The following is a 23,976-nucleotide window of genomic DNA, read 5'->3' as shown; positions in this document are numbered from 1 at the left end:
CAAAGTTAGGGAATCTAGTTGCAAATCCTAGCTTGGCTCCTTCCCACCCAGGTGACTGGAGGCAAGTCAGTTACATTCTTTGTCTCTCAGGTTTATCATCTATAAAATGAGATATTGATGTAGGTGATTTCTAAGATGCCTTCCATCTCCAAATATATACATGTTTTACAAGTTATATGATTTACTCCAGACCATTTCATTAGCAAATCAGAGAATCATAGATTATCAAAGTTAGAAGGTGCTAAAAATCTATTTGCATTCAGCATATAGATTTAGAGCTAAAAGGGATGATCTAGTCCAACTCTCTCATTTTACAGATGAGGAAATTAAAACTTAGAAGGCTTGTGGTTTGTCTAAATTCACTTAATCACATGCTCTCTAGACCTTAGTTTCCTTATCTGTAAAATGAAGGGGTTGGAGTAGACAATCTCTTTGATCTCTTTCAACTATAAATCTAAGTTCTTATGACATATAAATCTCTCTGGGACTCTCAGTTTCCTTATCTGTAAAATGAGAAAGTCTAATTAGATGTCTGGGATGCCTTCTAATACTGTTATCTGTGATTTTATAAATTATATATATGTATATGTGTGTGTTAACTGTGATCCTTCATGATTTCATTTAAGAAACACAAATTCCCAACCTCATTTCCCCATCTCACCTCTCAAAACATCTCCTGGAGCTATAAGAGTAAGAGAATGACAGGGTCAGCTTTAGGAAAAACTTTTTTGGAATCTCTATGAAAAATGGGTTGGAGAAAGGAGAAAGGCTAGAGGCAGGAGACTGAGTAGAAAGCGATAAAAATTGTCCAGGGAAAAGGCTTGAACTAGAGTAACCTCTACGGGGATGAAAAGAAGGGAGTGAATAAGAGAAATGTGGGTGAAGAATTGATGACACTGGAAATTGATTAGATAGAGATGAGTGAGAGTGTAGAACTGAAGATGACTTCTAAACTGCAAATGAGAGTTACTAGAAAAATGGTCTTGTCCTATCTAGAAATGGGGAAGATAAGAGGCTAGGTGGGTTTAGAATAATACTTTCAATCTTTAAATTAATATCTTGGCAAGAATGAGTTTAGCACATGACTTTTTGGTCTGTGATAAGAGAACCCTAGAACTATGTAGAAACATTGAGTGCCTGGGGCTAGAGTAGGGCTGGGGGTGGGGGAAGAATGGGGAAGGGTATAGGAAGGAGAAACAGAAAGGTAATACAGACAAACTTTCCCTAGTTCACAATTTCACTGAAGGCTGATCTTGTTCCAAGATCTATTCTGGATTCTGGGTAAGAAGAGCCAAACCAGCTTCTAGGAGCTTGAGGCAGAACTGATTAGTTCCTTCAAGAACTGATTTAAGTGTTTAGCACTTTGTTGGACAATGTTTGGACAAAGCCACCCATAATCATAAATTCAACTCCCAAGGCTCCTTCCGGTTCTGAGAACCTACCTCTTTGGTTTCAACTAAAAAGCATTTATTTTCTCTCCTCCTCTTCCTTCCCCTCCTTTCCAAATATATAATTCTTTTTTTCAGACTTTTGATAGCATTTTGTTTTTCCTAATACATGCAAAGATAGTTTTCAACATTCACCTTTACAAAATTTTGTGTTCAAAATTTTTCTCCCTTCTCTCCTTCCCTCCCCTCTCCAATTCAGCAAGCAATCCGATACATGTGCAATTCTTCTAAGCATATCCTTATTTGTCATGCTGCACAAGAAAAATCAGATCAAAAGGGAAAGGAAAAGAGAAAGGAAAAAAGAAACCAAGTTAACAAACAATAACAAAAAAGTGACAATACTGTGCTTTGATCCATATTCAACCTCCATGGTTTTCTCTCTGGAATATATAACACTTGTAACAAATTTTTAAAAAAATCAAATTTCCACATTGACCATTTCCAAAAATGTTTTCCTCATTTTGCAACCTGCATCCATAAGCTGTCATGAAGTGGGATAATATGTGTCATCATGAGTCCTTTGGAACCCTGACTTCCTATGCATTGATCAGAGTTTATTTAACTGCCATTACTTCTTATTTAATTCTGTTGCTTCCTTTACCTCCCCTAGCCCATGGGTATCTTCTCCATCCTGGAAGAGCAGTGTGTCTTCCCTAAAGCCACAGACGCCACTTTCAAGGCAGCTCTGTATGACAATCATTTGGGAAAGTCCAATAACTTCCTCAAGCCAAAGGGAGGCAAAGGCAAAGGCCCCGAAGCCCACTTTGAGCTGGTCCATTACGCTGGCACGGTGAGTACTGGCATCAGCTGCCCATCAGCAGCCATCTGCTTTGTTGAATTCCAGAACAAGGAATCGCTTCCAGATGAGTTATTCCAGACTCAACCAAACACCCCAGCATATTGCAGCTTCACACTGGAATGCACTTCCAAGTACTACACGCCGCTGATGGAGGAGGTGATGAGGAAGGGGTGAACACACCACTATGAGGCTTCTAGATTTAGTGGTAGAGCATACCGACACTTCAGAAAAGTGTGACCTGCCAAGCAAAGACAGGCGAGCCTCCTGCTCCCTCATCCTGCCTACTCCCTCCTCCTCCTGGAAAATTCCAAAGCATTGAAGCAAAGGACTAAATGTTTAAAGCCCTCACTGGCCCTCCTGTTGAACCTGCCATTCTTTCCCTCCCTGGTTTATGGTCCTGTTAGCTTTCAGTTTGACATCTCAGACTAGGAGAGTGGGCCAGAAATGAATACATTGGCAGAGAAGTCATGAATCCATTAGTAAGTCCCAAATTGGAAAGGGGGTGGGAGGTGCTCCAACAGATTGTGACCAGCAAATCAAGATGACTTATCTACATAACCAGGACAGCTCAAATAGAAAATGTAGTCGGGAGGTTGGAGAGGGGAAGAGAGACAAGAGTGGGGGCGGATCTTTGCTGCCAGGATTCTGGCTCCCCATTCACTTCTGGCACACACAGTCTCTAAGTATAATTAACAGGGGGATGGAGTCTTTGTTCGGCAAGCTTAAAGAAAAAAATATATCCCCCGCAACCCTGCAGTGACTTAAAGGTTGCTGTAAAAGCTAGCCGCCTGCTATTTGCCAGGTTCATGGAGACCTCCAGGACGGAACAGCAGGGAAAGAGAAGCTTCTGGACAATAGTGTCAAGAGGCTGTACTTAAAGGCTGAAGAGCAAGAGCAGTAAGCACAGGATTTTTGTGATGTTCTCAAGCTCTGCTCTGCCAATGACTGGATTGCCTGGCTACCCTGAGCAAACAACAGGATAAGGACGGGAATTGCAGTGCTTTCCCTCTCTTGAAATTAAAATAACATTTTATTTATAGTTATTGAATACCCAAAACCTTAGCAGATCAACTACTCTTCCAAGAATGGAGCCCCTAAATTCAGACACTGATGCAAAGAAGGAACCAGTTTTTTCTTTTTCTTGAAATGAAAGAAAAAGTTTTGAGGTTTTGTTTTTATTTTTGTTTTGCTCCCTTTCTCTTTTCTTGAGCTGTGTTCAGGCTGAAGGATCCAGAACATTTTCTTTCTCCTTGTTTCCTCTAGCTAGATCTACACTGGCCAATTTAGTTAGCTGGATCAATGTAGGCAGCCGATATGGATGATTCAGCTTTCTCCCCACTCCCCATCTCTATCTGTGCAATTTCACCTTGATTTAGTGGGCAGGACTGACCTCCATCTCTATTAGTAGAGAAAGAGGAGAAAGGAGATGACATTGCTATATCTTGGTTCTCTCCAGGTGGGGTACAACATCACAGGCTGGCTGGAGAAGAACAAGGACCCCTTGAATGAAACTGTGGTGGGTTTGTTCCAGAAAGCCAGCTTGGGGCTGCTTAGTCTCCTCTTTAAAGAAGAGGAAGCTGCAGGTATGGCTTATAAAAACCATTGCATTGTCTCTTCTGCTGGTTGGAGTTGGAGAGTGAAAATGAGTTTTCCTTTTCTTTACAAGTCAGTCAATGAACATTTCTTAGGTAGTTATTAGGTGTCAGACATTATGCTAATGAAAGGAAGAAAATATGATTCCTGAGTTCAAGAAGTTCACATTATAATGGGAGAAACAACATGCAAACAGCTGTACATATAATCTTTCTGTCTCTCTGTCTCTTTCTCCCTCTCTTTCTCCCTCTCTTTCTCTCTTTCTCCCTCTCTGTCTCTATGTCTTTGTTTCTGTTTCTCTGTCTCTTTGCTTCTCTCTCTCTCTCTCTCTCTCTGACTCTTCTTCCCTCCCTCCCTCTCTCCCTCTTCCTCCGTCTCACTCTTTTTACCTCCCTTTCACTCCTTTTCCTTCCTTCCTTCCCTCTTTCCTTCCACCTCCCTGTCTCTCCTTTCATCCCTCTTCCTTATTCCCCCTCTTCCTTCTTTTCTCTCCTCCCCTCCTTTCTTTCCCTCCTTCCCTTTCCCTCTCCTTCTCTCCCTTCCTCTGTTCCTCTTCCTCCTTTTGTCCCTCCCTTCCCCAGTCTCTCTGTCTCTTTGTCTCTGTGTGTGTGTCTCTGTCTCTGGATGCATGTGTATATGTGTGTCTCTCCTTCCTCTCTGCCCCCAAACCCAATACAAAGTTAGTCTAAGAAAGAAGGTACTAGTAACTGGGGGTGGGGAGGGGTTCACTTTTTCCCCTCAGAGATTAAAATCTTCAGAGATTCAATTTATTTTAACAAATTTCTCTCTAGAACTAATAATAATGACAGCATTGCTAATAATAATAATAATAGCCTTTGCAAAAAGCCTTAAATATGTTATCTCAGTTGATCCTCACAACAAGTCTACATGGTCCCCATTTTACAGATGAGGAAACTGGCTGAGAGGATAAGTTACATGCCTAGGGTTACACAGCTAATCATTACCTTAAGTAGAATTTGAACTCAGATCTTCTATACTTTGTCTAGTACTCTATCCACTACATCAGCTAATTGTTTTAGTACCATGATACGAAGAAAAAAAAGTAACACAACTTCTAACCTTAAGGAACTTTTAGTTAGTTGAAAAGAGAGCCCATATATATGAAACAGATTAAATATCTGATATGAAACTAAAATGGGCTACCATATATGAGGAATGAGTTTACTGGAAGTATTTGTGCAAAGTCTAGATGACCATTTTGTTGAAAGTTAGGAAAAGTTCTTGTTTGGGTGGGTTAGAGCAGATGGCCTTTTAGGTTCCTTCTAGCCCAGAAATTACAAGATTTTAAGTGAAAATTATGTAGTACTAATCCAAAGTGTTGCAATAGAAATTCAGAGAAGAAATGGAATCCCCCGGGACTTCATTTATAAATGAGGTAGGATTTGAATAGGTTTTGAAGGATGATCTCAGGAGAGAGAGATTCAGTTGCTGCTACCATAAATGAGTCTAAGAGTCTAGATTCCCTTCTTTTCCACTCTTACTTAAGGGTGGAATTGTATCAAAAAGGTAATGGCTTTGTAGTATACCTTTAATACTTTAAATAAAATCCTGTATTATTTCTCTGGATAATTTTCTCTTTAGGATTTACATTTCTGTTTGGGACTATGGTGATAAGAAGATTTATATACTTTATTGGCTAATGTGATTCTCTCTGGAACTGGTAGCACAAGCATTTATAATCTCCATTTCACAGCTGAAGGAAGGAAGGTAGAGAGCTGAACTTGCCCACACACCTAAAAAGTGACAGAGTTGGTATTCAAATCCAGGTCCTGTGTACTCTGCCACCACAACAGAGTTGTCTCTGGAATACAGATCAAGTGACAGTCACCTCTTGCAGCAAGTAACTAAAGTCTAAGTGTTCATTTTAGGGTTAGAATGTCATTCAGCAAGCGAAAAATTCACTGAGGGCTAGGAAATGGAATCCTCTCCCAATGGAAACAGGTAGCCTTGGCTTCTAAGTCCAAAACAGCTGTGAGGTTTTTTTTCCCCTAAATGTATTGCTCTACAGATGGATTGTTGCCTTTACAATCCTGTCTGCCTGAGTACTTCACAGATTAATAGAACATCTTGCCACTTAAAAGGAGAGCTCCAAAAATCACAAAGCAACTACGCACACGCACTTGATAATACAAATTATCCACTCTGGAAGGGAAGGATGAGACAAGTCATTTCTCTTGCCTGCTTAGGGCCAAGTGCCAGTGTCATTTGATGGTTCCTTGTCTTGTCTGCTTCTGGGAAGGCCTTCATCATCACAGCCTGAGTGCAGGAATGAGGCTTTTAAAAACCAGCACTGTTTGTTCAGAACTCTTGATGCAATGTTCCCTGAATCAAACCCTGCAGGGTTCTGGTGCTGTGCACAAAGGATATGAAAAAAGGCAAAAACGTGGTCTCTGCTCTTAAGGAAGTCATGGTCTAGTAGAGGATAGAGAAAGTTTCCTAAAGACTTACATGAATTAATGCTGAGTGAAGTGAGCAGAACCATGAGAACACTGTACACAGAGATAGCAACATTGAGCAATGATCAACTATGAATGACTCTGTTCTTCTCAAGAATACAATGATCCAAGACAATTCCAATACACTTGAGATGGAAAATACCGTCCATATCCAGAGAGAGAATTATGGAGATTGAATGCAAATACAAGTATATTATTTTCATCTTTGTTTTCTTATAGTTTTTCCCTTTTGTTTTGATTTATCTTTTACAATATGACTAATATAGAAATATATTTTAAATGATTGTACATGTATAACCTATATCAGATTGCTTGCTGTCTTGGAGAAGGGGGAAGTAAAGGAGGGAGGGAGAAAAAAAAACTTGAAACTCAAAATCATACAAAATATGTAAAGATATCTTTACATATAATTGGAAAAAAATAAAATATTATTAGGGGGGAAAAAAGAAAAGTTTCCTAAAGGGAACGGGGACTGTATGAGAAAATGCCAATGCTAGTGCATTTTTTCCTTTTCAAATAACAAATACAAAACTATGCATGTTTCACAAATACTTGAGAGTATATGGCCTCAAACTCAGGAAGAGTAAAGTCTTACCTTGGACATATATATAGCTATATGATTGGGGGCAAGTCACTTAATCTCTCAACATCTCAGGCAACTCTAAGATTAAATATTGCACAATATATAGTTCAACTATAGGGATGTCAGTCAACCAGTCAATCTCTCAGCAAGTTCTGATTAACTATTTACTATTTGCTACACATTGTGCTAATTGCTGAGCATACAAAGAAGAGCTAAAACATGTTGTCTGCCCTCAAGAAATTAATGTTCTAGTAGGAGATCGAGAAAGTTGCCTCATGGGAAGTTCCCTCTGCCATTGAAATCACAGATCTAGTTTATATATTCATACATGTATATACATACATATATGTGTATGTCTATGTGTTTGTATATATCAGCTTTTAAGAATTGGAAACTGAGGGAATGGCCAACAATTGGGGAATGGCTAAACAAATTATGGTTTATAAATGTGATTGAATATTATTATTGTACTATAAGAAATAATATGGGGGATGGTTTCAGAAAAAACTGGGAAGACTGATATGAACTGCTGTAAAGTGAAGTAAGCAGAATTAAGAAACATTATATATAGTAACAGTAATTAACAATAATCAACTATGAAAGACTTAGTAATTCTGATCAACAAGAATATTTACCCAAACTCCAAAGAATTAATGGTGAAAAAGGGAGAACTGATAGTCAAAGTACAAGCTGAAGCAAAATTTTCTTTTCTTTCTTTCTTTTTTTTTCGTGTACCCTTTCTTCCTAACAAGTCAATGCTGAAATTTATTTTGTATGACTTCACATTTGTAATGGGGTTTAATATTTTTTACCTTCTCTAAAGGAAAGAAGAAAATATGGAACTGAAAATAAAATAAAATTTAAAATTTTTAAAGAAAAAAAGTTAATTATAACCATCATTCAGTATGAAAATTGATTTATTCTTCTTGCTTTTCTTCCAAAATAATTCACTCCTGCCTTTATCTGAGAAAATTCCATACCTTCAAGCTTCTCTCCATCCAGTCTTTGACAGATATTGATGGATTTCATCAAGATTTTTCAAGCCCCAAAGTGATTTGTAATCAAATGTTGTTACTCAATCTTTTCAGTCACGTCTGACTCTTTATGATCCCCTCTGGAGTTTTTTGGGCAAAGATACTGGAGCGGTTGTCCATTTCCTTCTCCAGATCATTTTACAGATGATGAAACTGAGGCAGAGTTTAAGTAAGCTGTCCAGGGTCACATAGTTAGTATCTGAGGTCATATTTGAACTCAGGACTTCTTGACTTCAAGTCTGTCACTCTATTCACTGTCTCCGGTAGCCAAATGGAGAATGGCCACATGTAGAAGTGGTTATATGCTTGTCCTGGGCATAGTAATTTATAGAATGTTAATTTCTCTTTTTCAGCTGGAAGTAAGAAGCAAAAAAGAGGGTCATCCTTCATGACTGTCTCCAACTTCTACAGGGTAAGAACCTCCAAGCCCTCTGCTTCCACCCAAATGAACCAACATCTAAATTTCTGAGTGTCCCCAGCCAGCTTCCCTTGTCTGGAGTCACTGTTTTGGCACAGAGAGGGAGGTGCCAAAAGACTCTAAATTATCTCCTTTGGTTACTCTGTTATTCAGTCAATCAGAGTAGGTGTATTAAGTGCCATGAACATTGAATTTAGAACCAGAGAACTTGAATTTATGCTGTCTCTATGTGGCCTTGGGTTAAGAGACTCCATCTCACTGGGGCTAAACTCCCTCTTTGGCAAAAGGATGATTCCTAGCATCACTTCAACTTTTTTGGTTCAAACTTGTGAATCCATTGGTATAAGGAACTCTCAGTAAGGAAACTCCTTTTTCCATGTAGATCACAACTGTTCCATGAGTTCTAATCTGAGAGTTACCTAGGGAATCCAGAAAGGTATATTACTCTTCTAAGGTCACACAGTCAGTATATTTCAGGGGCATTACTTGGATCTAAAATTTCCTAATTATAAGGCTGGATCTTTGTACACTTAATTGTAGTCTTCCATTTCAGTTCTAAACTCTGGTAATTCTATTTTTAGATATTAATTTCATCAGGCTTTTGTTTTTATATCATATTCACTTTGAAATGTATTCTTCCCTCCTTTCTCACCTTGAAAGTCATCCCTTGTAATGAATATTAACAAAGAGGAAAGAAAGCCTTTTGGTAAACCCATCCCATACATCAGCAATGTGTGACAGTACATGCGATTCCACCTGAAAAATCTCTCCTCTTGCCTTACTTCCCTTCTCTATGTGAAAAAAAGGGAAATGGACTTTCTCCTTTCTTTTCCAGGGTCAAGCCTGGTCATTATAATTATGCATTATTAAGTTCTATGTTATTATTTGTTCCATTTATATTATTGTAGTCCTTCTGTATAGGCAGTTAAGTGATACAGTAGATAAAAGTGCTGTCAGTTAGACTCATTTGTGAGTTCAAATCCAGACTCAAACACTTCCTAGCTGTGTGACAAGTTACTTAATGTTGTTTGCCTCAGTTTCCTCTTGTGTAAAACGAGCTGAGAAAAGAAATGAAAAACCATTCTATTATCTTTGCCAAGAAAACCTCAAATGGGGTCATGGAGAGTTAATGCCACTGAACACAGCAAGAAAAGCCCTTATATGTGTTGTTTTCTGGTTCTTCTTACCTTATTCTGCCTCAATTCATTTAAGTCTTCTTATGTTATCATTTCCAAATTTGTTTATTCATTCTCCAATTCATAAGGTTTTTTTAAAAATAACCACAAGAAGTGTATTAAAATCTTTATTTTTTCTTTCTTTGACTTCCTTGTGATAATATAGATACCAAGCCCATTAGATCAAAATATATGAATATTTTAGTCACTGTTAGCAGAATTCCAAATTGTTTTGTAGACTCATTGGATCAATTCCAACAGTAAATTAAAATGATTTTCCCCATAGTCCCTCCAAAATGGACTATTTCTATCTTTTGTAATCTTTGACAACTTCGTAGATATGAAATGAAATTAGAGAATTCAATAATGCTGGACTTGGAGTCAGGAAGACTTGAATTCAAATTCAAATTCAGTGGCTCTTCTGCAGAGTAGTATCTAATCTCTTCATATATTTCTCTACCACCATAGAACCATATGAAGTATAAGTGCATATGGGTCTTTCTTTCTAAGCATGACTTTTGGAGATTTTCAGTTGTGATAAAGTTAGCATTTCTGTTCTTATTAGAACCACTGTGAGGTGGGTGTTATCACTGAATTTTTTAGGTAAAAAATTTGAAACCCAGCAACAAATGTGATTTATACAAAATAGGAATTTAATAAAGGTGTTTTTTTAAACATTAGAAACAACTGAAAACAACAAAATAACAACATTAAATGGGCAATAGTTAAATGAATTGTGGAATTTGAATATAATAAAATATTGTGCTTTAAGAAATGATGAATATCAAGAATATCAAGAAGCATCAGAAGGCTTATATGAGCTGATATAAAATGAAATTAACAGAACTAGAAAAATATAAATAAAGACAAAAATATCAATAAAAAATCAAATTTAACAATGTATAATCATAATGACCAAATGTGGTCTCAAAGAAAGACTATATTGTCCCTTTTGCAGAGGTCAGTGATTATGAGTATGGAACACCGTACACAGTGTCAGACTTTACGGATGTGTTGGTTAGTTTTATTGAACTTTTTTCTTTCTTTTTTGTCATACAGGATAGCTTTTGGGGTGGGGGAAAGTAGAAAGATATGTTGCAGTATGAAGATGAGGTAAAAACAAAAGATAACAGCAAAAAAATTTTAAAAGGCAAAAATAAGAACAAAATAATAGGCACTGAATTAAAAAAATGAAAGGCTAAAGCAAAGTCACCATAGAGCCATATGAACTGTAATTGCAGCTGGATTTTTCTTTCTTTCTAAGAATGATTTTTGGAGACCTAGAGACTTTTATCAATATAAGCTATACTTTGCTATTTGTAAAATGACTTGTAGTAACTATGAAGTAAGTAGTCCAATGAGAATTGTAAATTTATAACTAGAAGGGTCTTTGAGGCCATTTTGTCCAACCCTCTCATTTTCCAGAGGAAGAATTGAGTCCTAGGAAATTTTCATGATTGGTCCATACAATGAAAAATGTTGAAAAGAGTCAAGTTCATCCCAGTTAATCATCAAATAATTTTGTTGTTGCTATGTACAATGTTTTCTTGATTCTGCTCACTTTACTTATCATCAGTTCATGTAAGTTTTCCCGGCTTTTCTGAAATCAGCCTGCTTGTCATTTCTCATAGAATAACAATATACCATTACATTCATATTCCATAATTTATTCAGCCATTCTCCAGTTGATGGGCATCCATTCAGTTTCCATTTCCAGTTTCTTGACACCACAAAAAGGGCTGCCACAAACATTTTTGCATTTGTGAGTCCCTTTCCCTCCTTTAAGATCTCTTTGGGATACAGATCCAAGAGAAACACTGCTGGGTCAAAGGGTATGTACAGTTTGATAGCCCTTTGGGCATAGTTTGAGGTAAATATTCACAGCATTCAAAATTTCTCCATTTTCTTGATTTTGGAATCAATTGTGAGACAGTGAGACCCTGGTAGGACTGCCATAGCATGGTGTGCCCACATTAAGGAAGGCCCTGTGGTCTATGAGCAAAGCAGAATTGAAGTAGCTTAAAAGAAAAGTGAGATGCACAAATTTGTACTCCAACTATTCATGTGGACTCTTTGTGCCCAGCCCGTTATAGAGTCTTCTCAGTTTGGATTGGTCTGATCAGTCACACTCAGACACACTAAACTTTGATCCAGCAAAGTGATATGATTTTAGTTTTTTTTACAACAAAGGATAACAACCAACTACTGAGGCAATGAAACAGTATAGTGGCTAGTGCACTAACCCCATCCAGTCTGGAAGATTTGAGTTCAAATCCTCCTTGAATGACCCTGGGTAACTCATTTGACCTTAGTTTCCTCCCTTGTAAAATGGGGATATTAATAGCATCTATCCCCTCAGGTCATTGTGGGGATCAAATGAAATAAAGGAGGTAAACTGCTTTGCAAACCTTTAAACACTACAAATGCTAGTTATTATTATTCAGCTCATATTAGTATATCCTTTTTTATAAATATGAACTCATTTGATCCTTCCAACAGTCCTGAAAAGTGGGCATTATTATTATTACTCCTAGTAAGGAAACTGAGGCAAATGGAAGTTGATTTGCCCATACATGCCAGTAAATATCTGAGGCTGGTTTTGAACAGAGGGAGATGAGTCTTCCTAACTCTAGCCCTAGAGCTATCCATATATCATCTAACTCCTCTTTAATTGGTTGGGCCAAGTTTAGGGTCAGGAAGATCAGAAATTTCAGAACCTTCCTTTTACCACCAAGTATTGGATTCTATTAAAATATGTCCAATATTCTTTCTGTCTATGTGTTAGGAGGGTACAATGGAAAGACAGCAGAACTTTGAGAACATTTATTTAGTAGTTGTGTGACCCTGAGCAATTTTATCACATATAAAAACAGAGATTCTAATCATAAAGATAAAGAACTCAAGTTCAAATCCTGTGTGATTCTGGGCCAATCATGAAAACTTTCTACAACTTAAATCTTTCTCAGGAAAATGAGAGGGAGGGACAAAATGGCCCTTGAAGCTCTTCCCAGTTTTAATTCTATGATCTTCATTGAACTTCATATGACTTCATAAGATCACTGAAGAAAGAAAGTACTTTATTGTTTTTAAATGTTCAATTTTTATTTCTTGTTCCTTAAGTATCCATTGAGAAAGCAAGAAATGTTATCCATTAGTAAAGCACTTTATAAATAGCAAAACATTTCTTTTCATCAATAAATGAGAGCTACTATTATTTCCTCACTGACTTCATTTCTTCTCCACCCCCAGGAACAGCTGAACAAACTGATGACCACATTGCACAGCACTGCCCCCCATTTTGTCCGATGCATTGTCCCTAATGAGTTCAAACAGTCTGGTAAGTGCCTGAGGTTGGGGAGTAGGGAGTTCTCAGAATCTGAGAAGTGCCTGTACTGACCAGCTTGTTTCCCAAACCAGTGATTTACTCAATATAGTCCACTTTCAATTAGCGGGCAAGTGGAAGAGGAACTGAGGATGCCAGACAATGAATAATCTAAAATTAATTCTGTCTCTGGCTTTGTAATGCTGTGAAACACCTACTTAGTCAGAGACCACACAGACAAGCACATACACACAGTCAGACATTCACAATCTGCCTTTGTATCTTTGGTTGAGAGTGACTGTTGAGCCCTGTTAAGAGTGACTTGGAATCCAGTTGGACAGTGAGTTGGACCCCTTTCCTTTTCCTAAAGGTGTCACACATCATCATGAACGGGTGCACTGTGCCAACTTTCAAGCTGTGTTTCCTTGGGTGGGAGTTGTCCATCTGTGCCATCTGCTAGGGGAGGACTCACTGTCTGGTACCTTTGACTTTGTTTTGTCAGGGGTGGTGGATGCTCACTTGATCATGCACCAGCTGGCTTGTAATGGTGTCCTGGAAGGTATCCGTATTTGCAGGAAGGGTTTCCCAAACAGATTACAATATCCTGAATTCAAACAGAGGTAAGCATCACCTTTCTGATTCCCAACAGCAATCATTTATGCTCCTTCACCAAGAGCTTCTAGGTTGATACATAGGTTGAAATATTTTTGGAAATATTTTCTTTTATGTTCTTTTCTCCCTCTTCCATCCATCTCAGAAAGAAGAATTGCTACTGTGGTCATTTACTCTCACTTGCAGAAATTCCCACTTGAAAGGCATGATTTTCTCAATTAACTTGAAAAACAACATGTTTCACTGAGAGAGAAATGAAAAAGCTTTTAAAAAAACTTTTTCCACCTCTTAAAATTTATTTATTTATTTAGAACACATATTGCTTTATAAATCATGTTGGGAGAGAAAAATCAGAACAAAAGAAAAAAAAAACATGGGAGAGAAAAAAGAGCAAAAAGAAGTGAGCATAGCAGGTGATGATTTACATTCAATCTCCATAGTTCTTTTTCTGGATGCAGATGACATTTTCTATCCAAAGTATTGGGATTGCTTTGGATCACTGAACCACTGAGAAGAACCAAGTCTTTCATTAATTGATCCTTGCACATTCTTGCCATTATTGTAGACAATGCATTCCTGGTTCTGCTTGTTTCGGTCAGTTTATGTAAATCTTTCCAGGCTTTTCTAAAATCAGCTTGCTCATCATTTTTTAATAGAACAAATATCCCATTACCTTCACATACCACAACTTGTTCAGCCTTCCCCCATTGATGGGTTCATTTTCCAGTTCTTTGCTTCCACAAATAGGGCTGCTAGAAACATTTTTGCACATGTGGGTCCTTTCCCCTTCTTTAAGATTTCCTTGGGATACAGACCCATTAATGGCACTGTTGAGTCAAAGCTCTCCAGAATGGTTGGATCATTTCACAACTCCACCAACAATGTATCAGTGGCCCAGTTTTCCTACATCTTCTCCAACATTTATCATTATCTTTCTCTATCATCTTAGCCAATCTGACAGGTGTGAGATGATACCTCAATGTTGTTTTAATTTGCATTTCTCTACTCAATAGTGGTTTAGATGAGCAAGCTTTCTGAATATGGAAAATCTCTGTCTTGAGTTCTACAGTGACTCCTGTTTGAATGAAACATACCACTCACTCTTACCTTCCTCTGTTTAGATACCAAGTCTTGAACCCCAATGTGATCCCTCAGGGCTTCGTGGACAATAAGAAAGCCTCAGAACTTTTGCTTGCCTCTATTGACATAGATGTGAATGAATATAAAATTGGACATACCAAGGTAGATTTTTCTGCATGTACTATTCTTTTCTAAAGTCAATGGGCAGTAACATTATAATGGAAAGTATACAGAGTTTAGAGTCTAAAGGATCTGTATTCTAATCTTACCCCTGACAACTAGTGCTACGTGATTTGGGCACCCTGAGCTTCCTTATCACTAAAATGTGAAACCCCGTTACATGTACATAGTCAGAGACTACCCGGACAAGCACATACACACAAACATTCACGAATGGCCTTCATATCTCCACCAGGGCTCTCAGATCTCAGCTTGTTAAGAGTTGTTTGGAATCTGGTTGGGCAGTGAAGGTAGGGAGATCTCTCCTGCCCCCGAGGGTAAGGAAAGTAGACTAGATGACTTCAGAGATTACTTCTAGCGCTGTCTTTAAACCTTAACCATCACTATCTTAGTATCATTCCAAAAAGTCTGAGAATGAATGAATGGCAAGCATTAGGCTAAGTGCTAGAAATATAAAAGAAAATTAGTCTGTCCTACTCTCAAGAAGCCTATCCTACAATTGGAGAAGATGATACATAGATGGAGAGAGTTCAGCTGCGAGGCAGATGAAAGGGTCTAAAATCCTAAAAATGAAATAGAGGAGTGGGAGGCAGTGTCCAGTTGTTGCCTTATAAGAAAAGCTCTTCCATACTATAATAAGAATGCTTCATTAAGGGAACAGAACTTGGCCTGGGGCAGTAGCATTAACTTGTGTGGGAGAGGGGCCCGTGGGGTCATCAAGCCTATCATTCCAAACCACCCACAACCCAAAGCCCCCGAGCACCCTGCCAACAGCCCTGATTCATTCTTGACTCAGAGGAGAGGTCACCACCTGACCCTGACTCATGAGTCATTGGGGTTGTTCTTGGTTTGGGTGCCAAATCCTGGTCCAGCCAAGCTTTGTCAGGCTTCTTCTCTAGGCTGGATAGGCTGGATGGGATGAGCATTCCCTTAAAAACCCATGTGGGATGGAGCTGCTCATCTGCCCTTGTCTTCATGATCAATACCAATCGTCTGAGTGGTTTGAAAGAATGGGGTTGAGCTTGTGCATGGGTCAGCTGTTGATGGAATCTCAGAGTTGAAAAAGATCTCAGAAGGCATCTAGTCCAACCTGTGTGGATTCCCTGGACAATATCCCCATAGATGGCCATTCGGACAAGGGATTCAGTTAGCCTCCATATATATATCAAACATATATATGTATATAGATGTGCATGTATATGTGTGTAGGTATAAGTGTTTATATATATATATATATATATATATATATATATATATATATATGTACACCTGTATGTACATAGGTATATATACATACATGTGTATGTTTATGTAGACAATATTGCATTGTATATATGTATAAATGTATGTATATATACATGTATATATGTGTGTATATATTTGATATGTATATATTTTCATATATATATATATATATATATATATATATATATATATATGTTTATTCCCAGAAGTGAAGCTAGTATCACATTTAACGTACTAATAAAACTTCTCTCATTTGATACAAATATATTGCACCCAATTTCTACTAATCAAAGTTTCTGGCATATGGTGACCCTGAATTCAAGTGAAAGTTAGCAACAGAAGCTGGGAGCCTAGTGAGCATTAATCTTCCAGTTCCTAAGAATCACAGATATAATCACCAAGGGAAAACTAAGAATTATTTAAACACACATACATATTTTAAGTGCTCATTTGAGACATTTCCCTCACATGTATAATTATCATAATCATCATAATTTATATTTTTATATCATATAAGCCTTTTTTAGCTTTTATTTTTATTGATCTTTTCTTTTTATATTACATCCATTTTCAAATGTGTCCCTTTTCATTTCCTTCCAACCCCTGACACATCCTGGCTGTGACTCTAGGAAAGTCATTTAATTTCTCGTTTCTCTTCAAGGCCAATGTTATCAAACCAAAATAGAAATGAGGGCTACTAAGTCCTAGATAAGGATCCTATGAGCAGCATGTTGACATTACATTTTTGGGTGGGTTATTTTGTTAAATGTCTCCTAATTACATTTTAATCTGGTTTGGACCACATTTGGAAGTGTAGAGGGCAACATATTTGATAACTGCTCAACTCTCTAAGATGAGAGTTCTTAACTTCGTGTATCTTGGATCCCTTTGACAAACTAGTGAAGCCTACGGATCCCTTCTCAAAATAATATTCTGAGATAATATTTTAAATAAAATAGACTTACAAAAGAAGCCAGTTATGTTGAAATGCAGTTATCAAAAACCAAAGGGCAGTAGGTGGTACAATGAATAGAGTGCAGGACTTGGAATCAGAAAGATTTTGCCTAAGTACCAATCTGGACTCAGACACGTAGTATCTGTGTGACTCTGGGCAAGTCACTTCAACCTGTTTGCTGCAGTTTTCTTATCTGCAAAAAAAAAAAAAAAAAGAGCTGGACAAGGAAATGGCAAACCACTACAGTATCTTTGCCAAGGAAATCCAACATGGGGTTATGAAATCAGATATAATTAAAATAATGACTAATTAATCAAAAACAATTTTAAAAAAGCAAATACCTGGATTCCAGGGTGAGAACTCCTGCCAGTTGAAGGATATAAATTGCATAGTAGGGACTTACTTGCATTGGTAGAAGAGGTTTCCTTAACCTTTAAGTTCCTTAAATCATTGAAATCACTGATCCAATCCCTGCTCCCTTTTCTTTACCTATTCAGTGAGCTATCTCTTATAACAGAGATTGAAAAGGAAAAAGAAGGGAAAAAAGCAGTTCTGCAAAGCTAACCAACATGTCACTAATGCCTGACAGTATTCTAAATTAAGATTTGTCAAATGCTTTACAATTCAACATCCCAATGATGCCCTGCAGCAATCCTGAGAAGTAGATATATAGGAATCATTAGCAGCCCCATATTTTACCGATACTCTCATTACGCTTGGGTCAGGACAAATTGTAGCCAATTCAGGGTTTTTAACATCTTCAGAATCCATTAGGGATGGAGGAGTTCCTAAGGGATCAAGAGAGAGCCTGGAGGCTGTCTCTCTGTGGAGTTTAAGGGCCCTGTCTCCAGCTAACAGAGATGAAAGGGACTGCTAGAACACAGTCCATGGGTTTAGAGTTAGGTTTCTTAAAAAGGTGACACTCAGCCAGCTCAATTACTCCCAAGGTATATTAGTCACCCAGGCTGTCAGTCTCATTTTCCAAGTGTGAATCCTGATAAAGATTTTGGGCAGCAATATTGGGGAGGGTATCCGAAAGAAGTCCTTACCTACTTAAGGACTGGACACATTATCCACTTTATTTTGCTTTGTTTTCTCTGCATACATGTATTGAAAAGAAGGGAAGGGAAGGAAAATGAAGAGAAGGGGGCAAAGGGAAGAAAAGGAAAAGGAGAGGAGAGGAGAAAGAAGAAGAAAGGAGAGAAGAGGAATGAAAAGAAGAAGATGGAAAAGAATGAGATGATATTTCTCAAAAGATTCTCCATCTCTCTACTTTGGGCACTTTTACTAGTTGTCTCCTCATTTCTGAAATACTCTTCTTCTCCTCTTTACCTTCTGGCTTCCATTGGCTTCCCTCTTCCTACAGAACACCTTTAATTCTTTCGTTTAGTTTTCCCTTAATACAAGTGCTTCTCCTCTCTTGATTATTTCCAATTTAGTCTACATAGAACTTGTTTGTTCATAATTGTTTGTATGCTATCTCCCCCATTAGCCTGAGCTCCTAGAAAACAGGAATTGTCTTTTGCCTTTCTTTGTATTCCCAGAATTTAGCATAATGTCTGTCACATGGTAGATATTTAAAATAATTTTTGATTTCCTGACTACCTGCTCTGCTTAACATTGAAAACTCTCTGAAGTAGCTGCCTTCAAGCAAGAGTCATATTTTTGAAACCAAGACCTCCAGACTGCTGTCTTGCTTTCCTAGGTATTCTTCCGGGCTGGAATCCTGGCCAAACTGGAAGATATGCGAGATGAACGTTTGGCCAAAATCATGACGATGCTTCAGTGCCGACTCCGAGGTTTCCTGATGAGAATTGAATTCAAAAAAATGCTGGAAAGAAGGTATCATCATTCCCGTCTCCCCTCCCTGAAAATTTTTTCAGTTTTTTTAACTTCACTTGCTACAAGACACTATAGATTGTACTTCAATTTCTTCCCCAGTACTAAGCAACAGTTGACACCCTCTTGGGATAGCTCAGCAATACAGGAGTAATAATAACAATGGCCAACATTTAGAGGTTGCTCAATGGTTTGCAAAGCACTGTGCCTATGTTATTTTATTTGATCTCACCACAACCCCATAAGGAAGGTGCTATGATTATCCCTATTTTACAGATGGGGAAACAGCCTGAGAGTGATTAAAAAATTTGATTAAATGAGCAAATGTCTGAAGCAAGATTTGAACTCAGGACTATCCTAATTTTAGGTCTCATATTCTATCCACTGCTCCACTCTAGACATGGTAGACACTGACAATCTTATTTGTTCTTATGAGCCATCTTCTCAGCAAAGAATCAAAAGATGAATATGTTAATCTTAGCTGGGGAAAGGGGTCTGAAGGAGAGAAAATGAAGAACAGTGTCAACATAGAAGATATAATGAAAGAAAGATTAGAAGGTAAGAGAAAAGCTAAGTGGCAGAGCAGAAGAAATAGGATCTGAAGAGGGTTTTGAAAGAGTTCTCTCTCCTGATTTGTCTTCATATCTGAAATTTCCACCATTAGATTTAGTTCTCACTGATCTTTTGTAGACACATTCATTCTAACGGGGTTAAGGTATTTATTTAAATTACTGGAGAGAGGCAGTTCCTTACTTGAGAGTTAACTTTGCCCTTTTTTTAAGAATTAAAAAATATTAATTTAAACTTAAATGTAAACTGCGAAAAAAGAACATTTCTAGGAACATGCCAGAACAAAGAGGATTAAATATAAAACCATGGATTTCCATTTTAAATTGTTTAATTTTTTAAAGCTATATAATAAATACTATACATTGTTTTCAAAGCTACCCAGCTTTGCTGTGCTTCCAAGTTTTTCTTTTGTTCTTTGTTATTTGCTTTTTTCTTTTATAAATAGCCTCTTATTTTTCCAAATACATGTAAAGACAGTTTTCAACATTCATTATTGTAAAACTTTGTGTTCCAAGTTTTTCTCCCTTCCTCCTTTACCTCTCCTCTCCTTAAATCAGCAAGCAATCTGGTATAGGTTAAATATGCATGCACTTTTTCCTTCTCTCTTTACCCTGCCCTAGAGAAAGCAAAAATTAAACCACATACACACACATATATAAACACACACACACATATATATATACATATATATTATGAGTTTTTTTCCTGGATGTAGATAGCATTTTCCTTCATAAGTCCAAATCTTTCCATGTTTTTCTAAAAATCAACTTGCTCATCATTCTTACAGCCCAGTAATATTTCATCGCAATAATATATCATAATTTGTTTAGACATTCCCCAACTGAAGGACATCTATCATTTTTACTAATCTGACGGGTAAAAGATAATATCTAAAAGTTGTTTTAATTTGCATTTCTCTCATCACTAATGATTTAGAGCATTTTTTTTCCATGACTATAATATAATTTTGACTTCTTCATCAAAAAACTGCCTGTTCCTATTCTTTGATCATTTATTAACTGGGGAGTTTGCCTTTGTTTATTGAGACATCCAGGAGGCATCTCTACTATCATGAAGTAGATAGAGCACTGGCTTTAGAGACAGGAAGAACTGAATTCAAAGTCTACTGTAGATACTTAGACACTTACTAGCTGAGTGATCTAGAACAATTCACCTAATCTCTCTCCTCACTTTCCACATTAATAATAAAATCTTATCTCACAAAGGTATTGTTAAGATCAAATATTATATGAATCAAATGTATATGTGTGTGTAAAGTTCTTTGCAAACCTAAAAGTGCTGCACAAGTTATATTTATCAGTTACTATCTTATGACATCCAATAGAGAAAGTACTAGGACAAATAAGATTTGATGGCCATGGAGGAGTGGAAAGGGAAGGATATTGAGGGGGAAAAGCCTAGGATGTGGGATGCTGGTAGCCCAGTTGGATGCTCCCAAAGAGATCCCTAAGAAGCCAGGGTCCAACATCTGGGCTGGCTCCGGACACTTCAGGATGCACACAGAGGAATATTACAAATGGCAGGGGGCTGCCAAAGACAAACTTTGCTAAACATTCTTTTTAAAAAAAATTTTAATAGCTTTTATTTACAAGTTATATGCATGGGTAATTTTACAGCATTGACAATTGCCAAACCTTTTGTTCCAATTTTTCCCCTCTTTCCCTCCACGTCCCTCCCTTAAATGGCAGGATGACCAATACATGTTAAATATATTAAAGTATAAATTAAATACAAAATAAGTATACATGTCCAAACCGTTATTTTGCTGTACAAAAATAATCAGACTCTGAAATATTGTATTTGCTAACATTGTAATATTGTCTAGAGTCAACTCTATGTAGCAGATTTTCCTTATCTTTCCTTCAATATACCTGATACTAAACTCCTTTCAATGCATGCCTTCATAATCATGGTATTATTCTTCCCTCCCTGACCTGCCATCATGATTCAGGTTCTAACAATAATATTTTTTTTGGTTACCATGACACAACTATTATTCTCATTATCCTGACTTTCTTATTTTCTGAAGATCAGTAAATGAAGAAATAAATGATCTCTCTAGAGTCAGTGCCCCACCCTTCCCAAACTTCCAACAGCTGTCTAGGAATGGACTTTGCATTTCATCGTCTGTCCCCTTATCTTGCTGATGACTGCATTTTTCTGATTGCTATCCTGATCCCTTTGCTGTCTCGCCAGATTCATTGCTCACAGTCCCGAGACAGAACAAGGAGAGATGATGCATCTCTAGAATGTATCTTCATGTCTGAACAATGCCTACCACCTACTCCCTTCTTTACCCATTCCCTTTCCCCCAGGTACTGATACTACCCTCCCCATCCCCAACTCATGCAATCCCTTGGGTTTCATTACAGAATCGGCCTGAAAGTCATCCAGAGAAACATACGCAAGTTCCTGCAGCTTCGGTTCTGGGGCTGGTGGAAACTATACAATAAGGTGAGGGGAGAAGCATGTATCAAGCTCAGGTTCCCACTGATGTACAAGAGAGCTCATAGTGGGAAGAGTCTCAGCTTCCTTTTCTGTAAAATTGGACTAGAATTAGATTACTTCTAAAGTTTTCAAGCTTTTTTTTATGTCATAGTGAAATCTGGACCCCTTCTTTGAATAATGTTTTAATGTTTTAATTTATTTTTAAATTTTTAAAAATAGTATTTTGTTTTTCCAAATATATGCAAATATTCACCCCTGCAAAAGCTTGTGTTCCAAATTTTTCTTCCTCCCTCCCTCCTCCTTCCCAAAATAATACATAATCCAATATAGGTTAAATATGGGTAATTCGTTTAAATATGTTTCTATAGAATAATGTTTTTAATGTATAAAATAATACATAGGATTGAAAAGGAAACCAATTCTATTAAAATCAGTTAACAGAAAGGTTTTGAAAAACAAACAAAAAACAACAACAAACTGGATCCCTGATTAAGAACCCTTGTTCTAAGGTATCTTCTAGTTCTAACATTCGTGATCCTGTGATTAAAACTTGAGTATCATTCCCCCATTTGAGAACAGGAAGGGTCTGACTTCCTATACAGCCATATAAATAATCTAGCAAATTGGGACTTCTCAGAAATAAGGAAAAGTTTTTCATCTGAGGGGAAGGGGGAGGCAAGCAGAGATAATGTATGTGTCTCAGAGGTAAAAGATTGATATAGTATATATATCAAGACCTCTAATTCCAAATAAAACCTAACTATAAAGAAAAATGCTTTAACATGAAAGTTTATTTTTGTGGTTTTTGTTATTCTTGTTCAGAAAATGTGATTTCCTCATTGGCATGAAGATTTCCCAGTGTGGAAATTCTATCTACTTATGTAGCTTGGCTACTCCACAAATTGTAGAGCATTTCCAGAGGACTGTAAGAGGTTAAATGATTGGTTCATGGTGCCAGAGATAATACACATTTAACATAGGGCTTGAACCCAGATTTTCCTGACCCTTTGCCACATTGATTCTTATACATTATGATATAAATGAGTAGAAGGTCCAAAATAGTCATGTCCAAAGTACTGGTGGATTTAAAGATGGGCTCTTCACTCTCTCCCTGAGAATATAAAAGCAACTTAGGCACACAGACTATGAAATACTATTATTAGGTCTGGACTCAATTTTGGCATTTGAATCCAACCTTTTTTTTCCTGAAATTCAGTTCTCAAGAACAAAAATTTTCTCAGAAATATTCCCAAGAACATATTTTCTCTGCTGAGGTTCCAGATGAGGTTAAGAACAATTATTTAGGCATTTTGACTTTAATCATGACTTTTTGGGGGCTGAAATCAATTCTATGGGACCAAGTGTAGTTTAAATAAGGTCAAATTGAATCGGCTGACAAAGAATAGTGTGTTTCTCTTTATTTATTTAATAGGTACAGCAGCTAGCCCAGAGGAAACTGCCTCTCTAACCCTATTTTGGGCATTGCTTATCCCACAGGTTAAGCCTCTCCTGAATGTGGCTCGGCAGGAAGAGGAGATGAAAGCCAAGGAGGAAGAATTGAGGAATGCCATGTCCAAGACACAGGAGCTAATCAACAAGGTCAAGGAGCTGGAAGAAAAAACAGCCACACTCAGCCAGGAGAAGAATGATCTAACCATCCAGCTGCAGGCAGTACGTGAGCTAAGAAATTGGGAGCAGAAGTTTCTAAGAGAAAGAGCCATCATTCTTCCCAATCTCCAGGGTCATAGTTCTGCCAGACAATTAGTCACACAGTGTAAAGAATAGAGAGATGAGGACAGAGGAAGCTTTTCTGAGAAGCTGTATCCACATTGGGTCTATTAGCAAATCTGACTAATGGGAAGTTTCCTTTGCCTTCCCTTACACCCTAGGGCAACACCACTGAAGCCTGGGAGCGATGGCATCTCTATGAAAAAGCATGAAAAACCTTCATTAAGCATTTCTTTACATGGGCACCATGCCAGACACTGAATGAAGTGATTTGGACAGATAGGTTCCCTATCCATCAGTTAAATAGTAATTAGTTGTATAGGGATAGAGATAAGATCTATGATTTCATTACTATAAAGAACTCTCAGATGAAGAAAATTCTTCTACCAATTCGGTATAGCACCTTCTCTGCAACTTAGGTTCATAGAGAATTGCCTGGAACACTAACA

General features: G+C 37.5%; 1 protein-coding gene across 1 annotated transcript in view; it reads left to right on the top strand.

Annotated features, from left to right (window-relative positions):
• LOC127545133 (myosin-16) overlaps positions 1-23,976 on the top strand; it is a 97,835-nt gene that overhangs the window by 37,895 nt on the left and 35,964 nt on the right. The window contains exons 14-22 of the mRNA XM_051972224.1: positions 2,059-2,238; positions 3,704-3,830; positions 8,288-8,346; positions 12,777-12,864; positions 13,352-13,469; positions 14,583-14,703; positions 18,627-18,763; positions 21,724-21,805; positions 23,297-23,470. Coding sequence (XP_051828184.1) covers positions 2,059-2,238; positions 3,704-3,830; positions 8,288-8,346; positions 12,777-12,864; positions 13,352-13,469; positions 14,583-14,703; positions 18,627-18,763; positions 21,724-21,805; positions 23,297-23,470 — 1,086 coding nt within the window. The remainder of the gene's footprint in view (positions 1-2,058; positions 2,239-3,703; positions 3,831-8,287; positions 8,347-12,776; positions 12,865-13,351; positions 13,470-14,582; positions 14,704-18,626; positions 18,764-21,723; positions 21,806-23,296; positions 23,471-23,976) is intronic.

Source organism: Antechinus flavipes, chromosome 1 (assembly GCF_016432865.1).
Source record: "Antechinus flavipes isolate AdamAnt ecotype Samford, QLD, Australia chromosome 1, AdamAnt_v2, whole genome shotgun sequence".
Taxonomy (NCBI): Eukaryota; Metazoa; Chordata; class Mammalia; order Dasyuromorphia; family Dasyuridae; genus Antechinus; species Antechinus flavipes.
The sequence above is the reverse complement of the archived record's forward strand: the minus strand, read 5'-3'. Positions and strand labels throughout refer to the sequence as shown.